At 48.5% G+C, this 17,526-nt stretch overlaps 1 protein-coding gene across 2 annotated transcripts in view; it reads right to left on the bottom strand.

The window, feature by feature from the left end:
* Nucleotides 1-2,122: 2,122 nt before the first annotated feature.
* The window catches only part of disp1 (dispatched homolog 1 (Drosophila)), an 82,313-nt gene continuing 66,909 nt past the window's right edge, over nucleotides 2,123-17,526 (bottom strand). For both annotated transcript variants that reach the window (XM_086189923.1, XM_086189922.1), the window contains 8 exons: nucleotides 11,854-11,883; nucleotides 11,148-11,271; nucleotides 9,555-9,682; nucleotides 7,817-7,911; nucleotides 7,070-7,167; nucleotides 5,396-6,985; nucleotides 4,723-4,983; nucleotides 2,123-4,289 (listed from right to left, as the gene is read on the bottom strand). In XM_086189923.1, coding sequence (XP_086046049.1) covers nucleotides 2,490-4,289; nucleotides 4,723-4,983; nucleotides 5,396-6,985; nucleotides 7,070-7,167; nucleotides 7,817-7,911; nucleotides 9,555-9,682; nucleotides 11,148-11,271; nucleotides 11,854-11,883 — 4,126 coding nt within the window. In that variant the 3' untranslated portion in view covers nucleotides 2,123-2,489. The remainder of the gene's footprint in view (nucleotides 4,290-4,722; nucleotides 4,984-5,395; nucleotides 6,986-7,069; nucleotides 7,168-7,816; nucleotides 7,912-9,554; nucleotides 9,683-11,147; nucleotides 11,272-11,853; nucleotides 11,884-17,526) is intronic.

The following is a 17,526-nucleotide window of genomic DNA, read 5'->3' as shown; positions in this document are numbered from 1 at the left end:
GAGGCAAATGTTGACCCTGTCAACAAACTTCGGTTATTTCAGGCCAGTGGAGCCGACAACAGACGCACATGCTGGCGAGGCCCCCCACAGGGAGGTGAAGTAAAGGCCCCCACTGCTAATATTTGACCTCTGTGGGAGCAAACATCATTAGAGGAGCGCCCATGCAGGCCGGGAGGGTCCTCGGAGGCAACGCTCTTCACGATTGAGCCGAGGAGGGGAATAAAGGAGGAACACACGCGGATCTGGAGGATCCAAAATAAGATGTGTAGAACCCAGGGAGCCCGGTGGGCGCGCGCTGGGCCCGTCTGATGTGTTTTACAGGCCTTGTTTGTTTGCTGAAGTTTGTTTTAGGGTTGAGAGGCGTTGACGGGGAAGAGGAAAGAACAGGAATTACACAGCAAAACCACAGTGGTACTTTTCCTCTCCGACACTTGAATTCCTGCCTGGAGACGAGGCTTTCGGCAGCATCCCTTCGTTTTCTGAGGCAGGGCTGTGGTAGAAAAGTAGCAGTTCACACTGAAGTGAAAGCCCGCTGATGAGTTAATCGTGTTTCCACAGGAGCTGCACGTCTGCAGCTGCGATCTGAAGCAAAATAGGACAGTAAATTAAACTTGACATGTCAACACGAGGGAGAGGACAAACTGCTCCTCTGCTGGCGTAGAACCGTCCCAGCCGACAGGCAGGAAGTCTTCCTCCACAGCCACACTGCCGAATGAACGCGTCATGAACCCTTGTGGCCTGTAGGGGGCAGCGCGTGAAAGCTGTAGGCCTGACGTGGCCCTTTCATCACCTCTGAAGGTGAAGCCTTCGGAAAATCTGCTTGTGCGTACGGAGGACCACTCAAGTCACAAAAAGAAGAGTCATTTAAAAATCATTAAATGGGTTAATTCATTTAGGCTTTTTTTTTTAAAAACAAATTAATGATTTGAACTTTTAACGGCCAATAGAGACAACAACTATGCAAATGAATCAAAAACAAAAACCAAACCATCTCAAATAGCTAAGAGGACAGAGCAATGACTGCTGCACGCTTGCATTCATTGTTTGTAAATCCAGCAACGTTTCTTAGAAAACGCATTCCATGTTTTACAAATACTCAATATACTTAAACGTAAATGTACAAAAACGCACTGGACTCTTCGTAAACCCCTTTGACATTTCCTGGTGTTGTCCGTTAAAAAAGCTCATGATTGACTTGGTCTTAGTCTCGTTGGAGCCAACCTCCGCTTCTGTGCCACAGCGAATATTTCATTTCTTCCGGTCTGCATTGTGCCTCAGATGCATTACCCATGCTGCCCAGTAGGTGGCTCAACCTGTGAGTGTGGAGGAAATTGGTTACCTGTCTATTTCAGCTCTGGGCTTCCGGTGACCATCAGGTGTGTTTGGTATGGGCGGAGCCTGCCAGCTTTGACCTTCTGCATTGTCTGAGTAAGTCGTGCAGTGAATAAACCACACCTGCTAACGGACGTTGTGGAGGTGGATTCCTTCTGTCTAACAAGTCTCCCGCGTGGACGCGTCGGTCCTGCGTGCAGCCTCCTCATGGCTTGTAGGCTTTGTTTTTGTAAGATAATTTACATATTTAATGCTGAAACGATTTTATTTTGTAATAAACAGTCTTCTATTTATTGTTAATTTCATTAACACTTCTCGTGACTTTTAAATTCTCAGAATAAGTGGACAGGAGGCAGAAGAGCCGGTGTGTTTGTTTCACCAGCAGACACGAGAGGACAGGAGTGAACCATGTCACCAGCTGGACGGCGGCCATCTTAGTTGTGGGTGCCGCAGCGTCACCTCCTTCATTAAAGCCTCAACAGCCCTGAAAAGGGAGTTTTGTTCTTCAGCAGCTGATTTAATAAAAGGAACCACGCGACCCTGCTGCACCCCCCCCCCCATCACCTCCTCATCGCCTCCATCTTCCCTTCCAAACGCAGCAGCATCAGAACAGGAATGTTGCCTGTGGACTTGAGCCAGGAACACCAGGCACAATCCAGGTGATTCCTGCTGCCAGATGTGGAAGATATCAGAGAGGCATCTGCAACAGGTGCAACCGCCCCCCCCCAAAACCATTTCATGGTCTGGACATGTGAACTCAGACGAGAGGAGCACGCACCAGCACACAATGGTGATAAAAAAGACATTTTAATCGTACAGTTGATCTTTTAGCGGAGGCGTGTGGTGACTTGAACAGAGAAGCACGCTGAGAATTCAACACTCCCACAAGTGTCAGACAACCATTTCCATTTCCAACAACCGGGAACATGCGGCACATTCGTTGAGGTTCACGTGTTCTTATCTGATTTTAATGATAAGCACAAAAAAATATTGCATTAAAAGATGCTGTACGACTTCCTGCCTGTGCAAATGGCTGCAGTACGAAAACATTTAACACTTTGTTGGCCAACTGTTAAAATGTCTGAAGTCTTTTAGGTTTCCGTGATGACAAACATTCCAGGACGTCCCTTCCACGTGTGCGGCCATGTTTGCTGCTGTCAACACAAGCTTTCCAAGGAAGGATCGGTGTTTATTGCAATAGGAGGCACTCTGGTTTCAGTTTTTGGCACGTTAAACTCTGAAGCTGAACTGCACTTCACCTTCAACGTCCTGTCAAAGCAGTACCGCCTCTTTGGTGAGGCGGACGCCGCACGCTCTCTTTTTGAGGCCTGCTTGCTCTTTTTGACACTTTGGTCCCGTGAGGCAGGAAAACTCCCCGGCTTCTCCTGGCTGCTGGGGAGTTTACAGCAATCATCCATGTGCGCTGTTGTTCCTGAGCTTATGACGGACACGTGGTTATCACCACAGCAATGGTTCTCGTCCCTCCCCCTCAGCCTCTCTTGACTGGACAGTGACGATGAGGGGGAGGGGCACTGAGTCTGAGGTTGTGTTGGGGACAGTGTGCTGCTGTTCTGGCTTCTGTCGAGGTTTGCGGGACTCAGGTCTGGACTGTGACTATGGCCTTGTATGGCAGGAGCCGAGCCAGGAGCCTGGCCGGCGTCCTGGGTTGACGTCGGGGGTCTCTGGTCTCTGGCTGAGGCCGCCTGCAGGCTGGCAGGGTGGACACAGTACTTCCTGAGATGGCAGCTGTGGGAGGGTCCTTGCCTTGCCAGGACCCTCGCCGGGGTGTAGTGGTGGAAGTGGGACGGGGGACAGTGGACATAGTGCATGCAGCAGTCCAAATGTGTGTAGACCGGGTCCAAGTTTGTAGGTGCATTCTGTTTGCTTGGGCTTGTTCCTGAGAGCTGGGGGGGCTGAGGGCTGGAGGGGCAAGAGTGTGAGTCCTGGAGAGGTCGAGGGCAGGGGTGGGGGGTCCACTGCTGCGGCAGGTGAGGAGCATGAGGGTCTCCACATGTGCAGTTGGTGTCCTGAGCGTACTGGCTCCTGGACGGTGGGCTGCCCAGTGTGTTTACAAGCCCGTTCTCAGCGCCACTTCTGATGGTACCACTTTTGCTCCTATAATGGACGTACGAGTAGGGGTCGCTGTGGGGGACGCCATTGTACAGCTGAGCACAAACCTCAGGATTCTCTGGAGGTTTCTCCTCAGTGTTCTGGCTGGATGCTAAGGGCTCCAACTCATAGTGCTCCACCTCCCCGTCCTTGCCATCCAGCTGGTACTTCCCCAGGCCAGAGCTCTTCCCTTGAGGGGAGGGGCTTGTGGATGGGACCTCGGAGAAAGCCTGACACTGCAGCTTTCTGGGCAGCGGGATCTGGCCACAGGTGCCCTGGGGTCCAAGGCAACGGCACATGCACTGAAAGAAGAAAGTGGCGAAGGCCCAGCTGATGCACATGATGATCATCATAAAGGTCCCCAGCTGGGTGTAGGCCAGTACAGTGGACGGCATCATCATGGCCCCGGCTACGAAGGTGGTCAGCGCGGCCATAGCGATGGCAGAGCCCATGCGGCTTAGAGAGAAAATGACCTTTCCCTCTCGGTCGGGCTCTGGAGCGAGCCGGTAGGCCACGCCGTAGTGGACAGCGAAGTCCACTGACAGCCCCACTGCCACGGAAATGGTGACAGACTCCAAGACATTCAGCTCCCAACCCAGAAGCACCAGGGAGCCCACGGTGACAAATATGGTCCCGGCTATTGACAGGATGGCGTACAGACTGATGATAACATTCCAAGTGGTCAGCAGCATGACGCTGAAGGCCACAGCCACCGACAGTGCCATGGCAACCAGAGTACCATCAGATAGACTGTCCTGCAGGTCGTAAAACTCCAAGTTGCTGACAAACCAGCCGTGGCTGAGGCCTGCTGGGGCGTAGCGCAGCTCCTCGGTTATCCAGGTGTCCACCTAGGACGAAAACACAACCGCAGTTAGTACGGTACAGCAGGTTGCGGCTAACATCTGTGCCAAAAAGAGAAGGAAGTCGAGCCGCCCTGTAATATTTGACTAAACTTCAGTTGTCAAGCTTTCATTGATTGCAGGAAAGGAAAAAAAGAAAGAACTCGGCTCTTCAGATCAAGTCAAGCGTGGGGGTGCATGGATGTAATCTGAAAGGACGGACACGGGAGGAGGTCTCCCTCCTTGGAGTCTCATTATACACTTAATGACATTTTAGGCAGGCATTTCCAGGTGTGGGATCACGCTGAGAGGAGGATGAAGGACCAGAAGAAGGTGAGACGCAAACTGTTTGATTTCGTTTACGTTCAGGAAAAGTTTAAATTTCAACAGATGTCTGTTTATTAACAGTCATGGAATTGTGTACTAGTACTTCAAGTCCTACCTCACGGTAGAAGTGGTGCATCTTCTCATAGGCCAGCGTGAAGAGATAGGTACTCTGGAACTCTAAGACTATGGCTCTGATGGTGTCGTTGATGTCGAAGCGAGGCCCGGGGGTCTTGCCGTCCAGGTGGTAGCTGGTGCTCCGATCCAGCTCCATGATGGCTCTCTTGATGCACAACTCAAAGACGTCCTGCTTGTAGGGGAAGGTGGACTGACAGCAGGGGTAGACCGAGGCCTCCTCGCAGTCCCGGTTATCCATCCACTGTTGAAATCAGAGACGGTTCAAGCTGATATCAATAAACAAACAAACACACAACCACGCACACACGGTTTTTTAAAATAATTTTCCCCAGCATTTTGTGTTTTGTAATCTGAAATTGAATAGAAATTTAATCCAAAAACTATATATATTAAAAAAAAAAAGAAAATTGTGTTGTTTTAAAAGGACACGTATATTGAAAGATACGTCAGATTTCTGATGTTTTAATACATTTCAGTTCTACCCCCCAAACCCCCCCTGACTGAGGGAAAGTCTCAGGTATCAACTTCATGATTCACCGGGCCCCCCTGAACCTCTGAGAGGCTGACTGTGTTATCATATATTAGTCAGTAATTCAATTATTCGACCGAGAGCATCGTTACTTTAGTAAATGCTCATCTTCGGCCTCACTGACCTGCTTGAAGGTCTCAATGAAGCAGCTGGTGAAGTCCCGCTCGTCAGGCTGGAAAACGAAGCTCTGGCTTCTCAGTTTCTGGCAGAAATTGAGGATCCACTGCTGAGCAGCTGGACTGGCGATGTTGAAGCTCGTATCCAGCATCAACTTTCCCTTATTTTTGGGATTTAGGGGGTCCCCGTTATCCTCAGGCGTCACACCCCAGATGATGGTGATGGGCATGTGGAGGTCTTCTCCATGATGAACCCTCTCAAACATGAACAGCTTCTTGTACTCTGCATCGTAGCGCTCAAAAGGGTGTGAGGAGCGGAAGACCTGGAACTCCGCCAGCTCCAGAGATGGGAGCTTCATCTTTGGGTTGACACAAACCACATATGCCCCGCCCACTGTGAGAGCAAGGAACCAGAAGAGCCAGAGGTAGCGTAGCCTGATGACGATGCAGGGCAGGACCTTCTCAAAGAAGATCCTGGACACCTCAGAGACTGTAAACAGGCACTTGCTGACCTTCTGGCAAAGGGCGGCCCAGAACATGCGGGTGCAGCAGCCACCCTGCTGGGGTGGCGGCTTCGAGCAGGGCAACACATCTGGTAGGTAGCGCTCATGGAGCACCACCACAGCCGGGAGCCATGTCACCATGAGAATATAGTTAACTAAAATGGCGGTCCCCGCGTAGACGCCGAAGCAGCGTATTGCAGTGATGTTGCTGACGTAGTTGGCGTAAAAAGCAGCCGCGGTGGTAAAGCTGGTGACAAACATTGACAGGGCTGCGTGCTGCAAGGTCACGCTGACCGTCTCTGCCAACTCGGCATGAGGCTTGTCAAACTTGGTGTAGTTCCAGACATCGCGGAGGACAAAGGCGTCGTCGGCGCCGATGCCCACCAGGATGATGAGGGCTGTGAGGTTCATGAAGGGGAAGAACTCAAAGTTGAAGACCATGCGGTACAGGAAATACGACACAATGAGAGAACTAATGATGGCTATTATTGTCATTAGAGTGATGAAGACCGAGCGCGTGTACACACACATGACCAGCAGGACGATGACTATGGCTATGGCGGGGTACACCGTGTCCGTCAGGAGGTAGTCCTGAAAGAGGTCATGCTTGATGCCGAACTCGATACCCGTGACAGTGGTGATGCCGTCAGTGGAGTTCCAGTTCTCAAAATTGTCCAAGTAGATGTTCATCATGGACTCTCCTTTCTCTGTGGGGGAGAACAGCATGCTGTACTTGAGCACAGGTGGGGGGTACTCCAGGCTCTTGGGACTGAGGAAGTCCTTGTCCACCAGGAAGTGAAGGATCTGGTAGACGGCGTTGTACTTGGTGCACTTCCGGGGCACACCGGCACACTTCAGCTGATCCTTGCGTTTCAGGGTCATGTCCCAGCAATCAGGCCCGAGGGTGCCATTGTGGTAATACTTAGCGCACGAGCGCAGTATCTTGAGCGTGTGCGATACATCTCGCTCTGTAATCTTCTGGCAGGACGACCTGTTGGTCAGGACGGCGATGTAGTTACCAAGAGTCCAGCTGGGGCAGCAGGAGGCGTCGTTAGTGCGCTGGCAGAGGCTCCAGTAGTCACGGTGAGAGCGCACCTGAGGACCAGACAGAAGAACAAATACACAAACTAAGGAGCTGTGATGACAGCAGCAGGGACTACAGCAGTTTCTCATGCGTACCCTTGTGTTGTCCAAGTTGCACATGGACTTGATGGCCTGAATGCTCCACAGGTTCTTCCCCTCAGCTGATGAGAACACCAGCCGCGAGTAACTGTCACCTACAAAAACAGAATGAAGTTGTGACAAAAGAGGTGAAGACCAGGAGACGAACCCTGGGACACCCATATAGGAGGGGCGTGTACGTGATCAAGCTTTTGAAAAAAGACACAACAAACTAAATAAGGACAGAAGGAGCAACCAGGGGAACAGGAAGGTGTGTGTGCAGTAACAGAGGGGACAGAACTGTGTGTGTAGACCTACTGATGTGTATTCGAGCTGCGATTAATCTTTTCTGCATAAATAAAAGTTGTGAAATATGAAACAAACCCAATTCAAACATCTGGCTGACAGATCCGAGCGCTGATGGCGGAATCAAACCTCCACCCAGGCAGGAACGCCGCTCGACATTTTTCTGTTGCTCTCCTTCTATCTGATGCCTTGTTCGTAAAATATAAAGCATGTTCTGGTTACGCCTCTGCTAAAATCCACGTGAGCTCACCCGGAATCATCAAGGACGACACAAGTTGATGATACGTTCATGTTTGAAGCGTGCGTCACACACGGTGATAAGTCCCGTAGTTCATTAATAATGTTGGCATCTCTATCTTCATCGCGGTTACACTTCAATAACCTTGAGTGCGATGTTCACTTGAGGAGACTATCTGACATGAATCATGAATGGTTTCCACCCAGCATTCCCGATCTCACCAGGCACGTCGCAGAAGAACTCTTTACTGAAGTCCCACTCTGCTTGCCGCTTGTCTCTGTCGAAGTGGTCCTCAGGCCACCTGGGCTCTTGGTGACTAGAAAACAGCAGAAAACACACATCTTCATTGAATTCAGCCATAAGTGAGAGGGCAGAGAGCTCTGAGGGTCCTCCACTGGTACTTCTTGAGCCCTAGTTGGATGTACACAACGCTTCAGAGAGGAAGTTGTTAGCGAATGGCTCACTGCAGTAAGTGTCATCATCACAATAACCCCGATGGTGCTTCTAAGGGGGGCTGAGGGGAACCGAGCAGGCCAGTGCAAAAACCTTTTGGACCCTGTGTCGAGTGTGTTGCACAGTGCTTCTGTGTGCCGTCAACATGCCAGCGTGCTTGTGGGGATTAGGGTTCAGAAAGGCATCTGAGTGTGTGTTTTTAGTGCCCACATCTTCTGGTAGACACAGGAAGGAGGTGTAATCAGGTGAGAGAGAGAGAGAGAGAGAGAGAGAGAGAGAGAGAGAGAGAGAGAGACGGCGGGGTTGACAGATGGAGGGATGAGGCAGGGACGCTTGCTGACAGCAGCAGAGGCCTCTTCTGGACCCGACACACAGAAGCACACAATGACTTCTGCAGACAGACACGCGAAGGGCGACAGAGGAAAACAAAGAGACACAGATGAGACGAGCACTGCGGCCGAAAGCATCCACATTCTAATCAGCCAAGTCGAGACGCCATTTTTAGAAATCTGATCAAGAGGGAGGAAGTTGCACTGTCAACATAATTCATCAGGCAACCTTCAGGAGTCAACGCAAGAAGTCAGAGTGATGCATTTGCAGATAAAAACAACCGAGTCTGCTTGATTAGCCTCTACTGACAGAGGACAGACGCGACCTTGTGGACGGACTACTGGCAGATCCTTTCTTTCAAGGAGAGGATTCAGACTTTTCATCATGTCTGTCATCAGTGTCCCTTTAACTGCTCTGCCCTTCCCAGGCCCCGTCCTTCTTTTCACCACCTCAGGATGCAACCCTGGCCCCCACCCCTCAGCCCCTCAAGTTAGAGGCTGGAACGGCGACCTTACTAGCAGCCAAGGTAACGTGAGACAGCCGAATAATGAATCACACCTTCACTGTAGTCGTTTCTGGTTTGCAGGTATGATTTACTGGTCAACTGTACAAAGATGGGGTGGTGGAGGGCCACCATCTGAATTTCTCAGGAGAGTGAGTTCAGAGACGTTTAAGGAAGCGTTCCCATGTAGCCACCTTCATCTCAGCAAAACATCTTTGGTAGAACAGGCACTTTGGCCGCCGCTGTCGTTACACGCTGTTCAATTAAATCATTTATTGAGACGCCAGAGCAACGGTAACCTGCCAAAGCACATCTGAGCTGTCTTGTGGTGAATGAGGGCCAACGTCACACCATCACGTACTCCCAACATCAGCAGCATCACTCTAATACCCGCGGAAACACAAACAACACAGTGGTCGCCTCTGTGACCTATGATGTCATGCTGGGAGACGCTGACTCACTGAGCGCCCACGTCTTCACAGCTTCCTTCACACCGGAAAGCAGTGAGACTGCCGACACTCTGATCCCAATCACATTCACATCAAGTGAATAAAGATTTAACCACAGAGTGATTCTTTGCCCCTGGACTGTCAACCACCTGACTGATCAAATATGAACCTTCATGGCTCTCACAAAGGAAGGTGAGATATGTGGCGACAGCTGTGTGAAGCAACCTTTTCGCCTGCTCGTCTGCATATTTAAAGGGGTAGTTGGCCAGCGTGGCTTTGTAGCCCGTGTTCTTCACCATGTTGTTCCACGTGACCAGTCGCTGGCCGATGGCTGTTCCTCGTGGCTCAAAACCCTTCAGAGAGGAGAAAAAAAGCAGGTAAAACCAGTTAGTTTTCATGACCATTATTCAGATTTATAATATCAATGATCCAAGTTTCATTACTGTTTTTTTTTTTACCATTAGTTCCCAACTCGAACCTAAACCCCATAATACTCAGGTGAAACATTTGTAAATACTCGCTGTTTCCACACATTTGTGTAGTTATTATTTTTATATATATATATATATATATATATATATATATATATATATATATATATATATACATATATATATAATAAGGATGTAAAGGTATCGGCATTTGCACGTTGCCACTGTGACAAAAGGTACAGTTACTCCTAGCAAAGTGTGTAGTTTTATTCTCCGGAGGTGGAGCAGAGCGGAGTGAAGTGGGAACTACAGTTCCCATCGACCCTTGCACGCCCATCATCCTTTGCGCTCTGCTCTAAAAAGTAGAGTGAGAATGACAGTTGCTGCTGGTTTCTTTGTTTTGGTTTGGTTTGCAGGTCCACATTCCAACATGGTGGGTCCCAGTGATGCACCTCAACTCAAATAGAAGAACAAACAGAGTGACCAAGTCACTCAAGTCAGGGAAGCTCAAGCGAGTTTTAGATCTGACGTGTGGAAACATTTTGTTTGCCCTGTGTCAAGAACCAGGAAGGACAAGTGAAAATCTACAAGCAGACACTGCCAGGTTGTGAGGATGGGCAGCATAGGTTTTAGAAGGTCAGTAAAAAGGCTGGACTCTGAAATCCTTGGTGATCCTGGGACTTCCTTTACTGGGCCAGCTGGTGCCATTATTTGATTCTATAAAAGGGACTTCCCTCGAACCCCATCCTTCTCCTCCCTTCATCCTGTGATTCAGACTAGAGCAGCAGTGTGAGCTAACAGGAGGACCCAGATGGGAGACAAATTGGAGGAGGAATACTGTAAACGTGGAGAAGCAGTACGACAACGCCTCCAGCAGTGGTGCATTATGGGTCACTGAGGGGTTTGATGATGGCGAAGATGATGTGACTCATACATACTCAGTCACCACAACTCAAGCTAATTGAGCCCCTGGGGAACATTTTTGGATGGACGTGTTAGTCAGCTCTCTGCAGCAGCACCAACACTCTGGATGAGGGAATATCTCCAGGGAGAACCGGGCCCATCCCAGCTCCAGACAGCTGATGTGGACTAACTATTATTGCAGAATCTGGTAGCACACCCCCCCCCCCCCCCCCCACCAAGAAGCTTCCTTGGTTTTGCTTGAGTCAAAATGTACAGAAACAGCCAGCTAAAACAGGTTGGCTTCCTGACATTTAGAACGTGAATGTAAAACTCAATCTTATTGAGGAGAACTGTCCCTTGGTCGTCATCTTGGACCCCGCAGCTGCACATGCTCAGTGTTCCTGATTTGGGGCGGCGCAGGTAATTCAGATCTGTCGTGCTGCAGGAGTTCAAAGTGAGGTGAGCGTTTAGGATCCATACTCACCAAAAGTGGGTCAGAGAAGTCGGGCAGGTCAGGAACCAGGACTCCCACCAGGGCACACACGACGATCAGCACTGTGCACACACCCAGCACCACCACCGGCCAGTCAGCTATCAGCTCGGCGTAGCTGGGGACAAGACGGAGACTTTAAACGAGGGAACATGCTGGAGTAAACAACTGGATGTGTGTTCATGTCTGAGCCAAGCTCTCCGAGGGTAAAACAGCCTCCTTCATCTGACATCAGCACGATTGTTGAGCGTCTGGGGGCTTTTCTCTGGACTTTTAGAGACCAAGGTGGCAGAGGCGCAGCGTGTTACATGAACAAAACTGTGATGTGACAGAAGAAAATCTCAGGATACAACCTCTGCAAGGGACAGGCAGGAAGAAGCATCCTCATTGCTTGTGCTTCTGCCCCTCAAAACTCAGTTTCAGCCTTAATCCTCTCTGAAACCGGCTCTTAGGTTTGAGACTACAGTTCGGGGCAGTGCAGAGTAACAGATCAGGAGAGGCGAGCTGCTGGCTAACAGAGTCCAGGTACAGACAGACACAGAACTCCCATCGATAACTCTCATGACTCACTGCTGAGGAATGATGGCTGCACCGGAGCAGTGATGGATGGATGACAGGAATAACGGGGGAAGGAGGAGGAGGAGAGAGCTTTGCAATCCAGAACATCAGCAGCAGAGAAACAGTTTTTGGCAGGTCTTACCTTTTGGGGAGTCGAAAGGGCCGTACAGGGCTGAAAAACAAAATGAGAAGATAAATCAGGTTTACATTTTGAAGGGACGATCAAAAACAGACTTTTGAGGGAAGAGTGGATGTCTTTGCTTCATGACCTGCTGTCTGATCCTTTTCCAGCAGCAGTGCACAGCGTGGGACCGCTGAAATGATAGAAACTGACATACCAGTCCAAACCTCTTTCCAGTTCACTCATCACAATACGCTTTGTTCCTTTTTCCAAGTCTGCTTCAGCTGTGACAAGCAGCATCACCGGTGTTTCTAATACACATCAGCCACACACTGAAGACTTCTGACGCCTGCCAGAATTTGATGTTTACACTCCTGATTGACAGAGACCTCAAAGTTCCCGTCCCGCTCACGCCGATCATAAAGGATTTGACTACCTGAAGGGAATGTGACAGACAACCTGAGCCCACATAAAGCTTCAGTGCCTGTTTAACATGTGTGAACCTGAACCTGACGCAAATCCAGGAACACGTGAGAAACATACTTCAATCCAGCAGCAACCCCCGCCGATCTGGTCAGCTGGATTACTCAAGTAATCGACACACTCGGCCGCAGCTGCCTGAAGAGCTGCCCGCCTCAGGACTACACACAACGGCCTTGCTTCAACCATATCTCAAGTGAATTCTCAGCAACTTCCCATCAAGCAGTTTGAAAGCAGTAAATACAAATAAATGTGTATTTCCATCAGAAGATGGCAGCATATGCAACGTTACGCAGCTGCAACAGGCAGCGTAGAAGAAAACCTGAAAACCAACCGGTCAGACAACGGTTTTGGCCGTCTGTGAGATGCAACAGTGACGGAGTGAGAGAGGTCACGAGGAACTGGAACTCAGCTGCTCAGGCGCGAGGGAGAGATTCGAGACATCGTAGTTTTGGAATAGGTGTTTTGCACATTTACTCTTTTTCGAATGAAGACAACAAAAAAAAGGGTAAAAACCTTTAAAAAAAAAAAAGTAACCTTTGAACAAATGTGAGGATGTTTTTGGGCACTATGCTGTTTCCATTAAAAAAAAGAAAAGAAAAGACAATGGTCATCAAATTCGTTTTCTTCCTTTCCTTTTAATTTCCCTCCTTTCCAGAATCTGGATACAATTACTATCACAATTTTATCTTTTTTTTAGGTCCCAACTTTGATATAAATGGTTACTGCTTCCTTTGCCTGATGCAGAGGGAGACGACAAAGACATGAAGGTGATGAAGAACCATGGCGATGAACGTGACACACAGACAACAACGCCCAAGGTGATTTACAAGTGGTGAAACACAGTGAGCCTGGCGGAGAGCGCTCCAGCACCTCCGCCTCCTTTATCCTACTGTTTTAGTCTGTATTCAGTCGTCATGTATGACAATGTTCAGTATTTATTTGATAAAGTAAGTTATATATTTAAGAAATTAGCCTTTGAATTTCATCACATTGGTACAAATAGTCTATTTTCAATCCAGCACAAAAATTTTTTTATTTTCTGCTCTGAAGTCGGTACTGGGCTCAATAATCCCACGCCAGTGGAGACCTCATGTAAACAATCAACTCAGTTCTCGATGCCCGGCAGGTGGTGCAGCAGTGACGTTTTCTTGGCCTTTGCCGCTTCGCACTCGGTGGTTTGTGGTGAGATTCATGGTTATTATATTAATTTGTGGTGTTGCCCTGTGGAGCTGCTGCTGCTGCGAAAAACACACCGCTTTAATGAGATTATGACTTCCACCGTCCTGCATGGATCCAGAACCATTCTACACCACAGATGGTGAGCATTTCACTTCAATAAAAGTTCCTCAGCTCGTTCTCACCGCCATCAGCTGGTTTTCCTTCTGGATTTTTATTTGTGTTTGTTAGAAGTTGTCCTTAGATAACTTTGCTGCCCCACTATCACTCACTGGTGTCTGGAACTCACTCTCTCTGGGTTTTCTATTCTTTTGGTTGGTGCTGCTGCTCTGCATCACCTATGTGGTGTCATGTCATTTGTTTGGGAGAAAAGTGGAGCCACTCGTTGGTAGCAGCTGATGCCTCTCATGAAATTACAGCAGAATCAGTGGCTGCATTTGTATTGACGGCAATATTCTGATAGAGACCCGAAGAAGACGGCGTTCTGAATAAGACCCCACCACGTGAACAACCTTTTCCAATGACTGGGAATGATGGAGTAACGGCAACAATCTGATTTAACAATGTGATTCCTGAACTTAAAAGTCCTGGTTTAGCATGGAAACAAATATTCATTCAATATTCTACAAGGAACTAATGCAAACATTGTAAACCCTAATATTGTCAGTTCAGTCAGGAACAAGATGACATGAACATACGAACTGAGATCCAGAGGGTCTTTAATGAGTCGTGCAGCCCTACAACACACGCAGACACACAAGCACAGAAGCTGCTCAGAATCTGTCTGGACTTCTCGTCAGCTCCTCCTGGGAGCATCAGAGGAGCCTGGCAGGAGCAGCAAACAGCCCAGGTAGAGAGGAAGAAGACAGAGAGGAGGAAGAGAGGAGGAAGAGGGAGGGGAAAAAGATGTGGCCACCTGATCAGAGCAGGGCTGCAGGAGATGTGAGGAAAGAATGCAGAGGGAAGAGAGTGATGTCTCATATCTGAAAATACTTTGTGGCTCCATCAACAAAAGTGAACATGTTTTTTTACTATGGAGCGAGCTGTGCTCAGATTCTTCAGGTCCCTTCCTAACATTGGAGACGGCCACAAAAATGCAGCATCGGTCTTTATTTACCCTGCAAATGAAGCCAATGAAGCTCTGAGGTCACCGCCTCTCTCAGCCAATCAGGTCATTAACGCACTGGACATTTACCCTGGGAACGGTTGTGATAACGACTGGATTTTCTCTGCTTCTATCAAAGTAAGTTCAAGGAATGTAAAAAATTAGTGGCAATAGGAAGCGCAGATGAAGTAGAGCTATTGGTGAGTACTATTGCTCTGCAGGGGTGGTTGTAGGAAGGCAGTAAATCCCTTTAAAAGTTTCACTGGACACGTTAATATGACAGCCAGATGTCAAGTGGCTTTACAGCACAGAGGGAGTGAGAGGGTTCTTCCCTTTCTAGAAGCCTTGACCTCCTTCTCACACATTTACTCATGATTATGAAGGTAGCAGAGTTCTTTCTAACCTGGGCTCTCTCTCCAATTTACAGAACGTGACCTTTAACCTGGTTTACACCGACAAAGCCTAATGAAAACCAGGTTTTCCCAGCATCGCTGAACTACTCCTCAGATCATTCTGTCCTGGTAATGTAATGTCTCTTGGCTAGGACTGCAGATCTCAGGTCAGAGATGTGGCCAAAAGAGAGGAGGTAAGTTATGTGAGATAGCTGGACTGGATTCATAAAAGCACTTTCAGGAATATCAATTTGTCTCCTAAAGCTCTGTTTTGGATTCTAGTCTGAGAAGATTTCAGCCAGCTGGAGGATGCTGGACTTTCAACGACTACGATTTCATAGATCAAGAGTCAATCAAGTCAAGCTCAATAAATTTAGCCCCTTTAAGTTTACTCAGTCGACCAAGGATGCAATGCCATCAACAGACCTGATGCCCAGAACAATAAATGGAAAGAGTCACGGAGCAGCAGAGACGGAGAAGGATGGCAAACAGCTAAGAGACAGGAACTGGTTGTGCTGGACGATGGTCATTGTGGCTTTGGGTTCTGGCGGAGGACAAACAGCCGTTTCCTGCCTGGTTCTTCATTTCGCCAGCAAAGCAAAAACTCTGTGACATAACTTAAAATCTCTTGCTCTTTCCCTCCCTGTCCAACCTTCTTCTTCTTCTTCTTTGTGCTCCCTCTTTCTCCCCCTGGCTTCTGCCACTTCTTATTTTCTTTCCACTATGAAACCTTTCAGTGTTATTCTATTGGCCCGAGGGAGCGTTTCTGGATCACTGGGCTAATTAATAAGACAAACACGGACCGCCAGCCGCTCACTCAGCACTCCGCTGACAGAGGAAGCAGACAAACAGTCCGGGACAGAGGGGGTGTGAGGGTTAACGGGTGTGTGCCTCGTGACTGCACGCTCAAGAGAACTTTAATCAAATGTTTGTAAATCAGTATCAATAACCATAACGGTGACTCCAGACTGTTAGAAACGTACTGGGATCCTTGATGCACAACTTTAAGGTATGTCTGGGACAATGACAAGGTTTGTAGTCAAGTTCGAAACGGCCTTTCAAGGTGGTGAAAAGCCTCCCGTCACGCAGACAGGAGTTAAGTGTTTCTCCTCAAAGGCATTCATGTTGCTGCATTGAATTTTACCGTAAAAAGTGACTGAGGCAACAGTGTGAAGACTGACGAGAAGGGAGAGCTTGAGAGAGAAGTTCAAATCCTCACACCGGGCTGATGGATGTGGCGGAGAGGGCATGATGCTGGAATGTCAGTCTTAGGAAGTTAGAAAAGAACACGCCCCTCACCCTGATTCAGATGTTGGGAAGGTGTGGAGAGATGAGGTTTTAGATGCCGTCTGATGAAGCACGCTGAAGAATTACACAAACATCAAGGAATTTGGTCAAAGGTTCAAACTGACACGCCGTAAACGTACGTAGGAGCATGGAAGGAATCCACGCATTTTTGTCTCCGGCATCACGGCTGAAAGTCATTTGGAAAAACACAGGAGTTGTGATGTAAGTAAAAGTGACTGTACGAGCACACACGAGTGAGTCTGTGTGCCCGGGGGTTGAAGGTGAGGGTTCAGCAGTGGGGGGGTAACTGTCGACAGACAGGTGGGTAAATATTTCATGAAACAGGCCTTCGAGTGGGAGTAGGGGCAATTAGTGTCAGCCGTCGGGCTGCTGGGCCTGCCTCGCCCTGATTAGTGCCTCGCTGGAACGCTGCACACAATTAGAGCCTCGACCAAGCCATGAAATAGTCCGAGGTCTACCAGTGCTTCCATTTGATGACATCATGAGAGTAGTTAGGCAGAAAAACACAGTGCCGGGCCAGATAAGTCGGCCTGGGAGAGTATTTTTAGACAGAGACTTTTATGGTTACAGCAGTATTCTGAGAGAACAAAAACCCTAAAGTGAGTCTTTGTGACTGTAAATATAAAACAGGCCTACATGGGGTGGCGAGCAAAACCCAATCAGTGTCAATGGTTTGGGAAGTAGAAATATAGTTATATTATATATTATATAGTTGCTATATTGAAGCCTGGAACCTGGTAAGCTGCACAAAATAGAGTTTTGTTGAACAAAGGGGCCAGAATATGGAGAAAAATGTAGAGCAGTTTTGGACAGGACCGGGTCCAAGTAGTACCTTTGCGGTCTTTACTGGGTCCAACTAGTACCTTTACATGACTACGATTACAGTATATAATTCATGGGATGTTGTTGTATTTACTAGGATACTTCATCCAAACCTCACCATCACTTCTTTGGAAAACAGCTTCAACACCTGGATGAAGCCGTTTCCCAGTCGTTTTCTTGACATGAATTTTAGGCCGCCTTTCAAAAGGGACGCAAGAAAGTCATTTCCCAGCAGTTGTAACACAGCGCCACCTACGTCCAGGAGACAGCCCCACCTCAGTGAATACGTTCACTCTCCCCTGCTCATATGTACTGGGACAGCAACTGAAGACCGATTCAGTGGCCCAACCTGAGCACTTGAACCGCAGCTGCAGGATTTAGAGAGAAATAAACATAAACTTGTGAATG

This window comes from Aulostomus chinensis, chromosome 20 (assembly GCF_037954235.1).
Source record: "Aulostomus chinensis isolate RoL2024-O1b breed Wild chromosome 20, RoL_Achi_v1.0, whole genome shotgun sequence".
Classification (NCBI taxonomy): Eukaryota; Metazoa; Chordata; class Actinopteri; order Syngnathiformes; family Aulostomidae; genus Aulostomus; species Aulostomus chinensis.
This window is presented reverse-complemented; position numbering and strand designations above follow the sequence as displayed.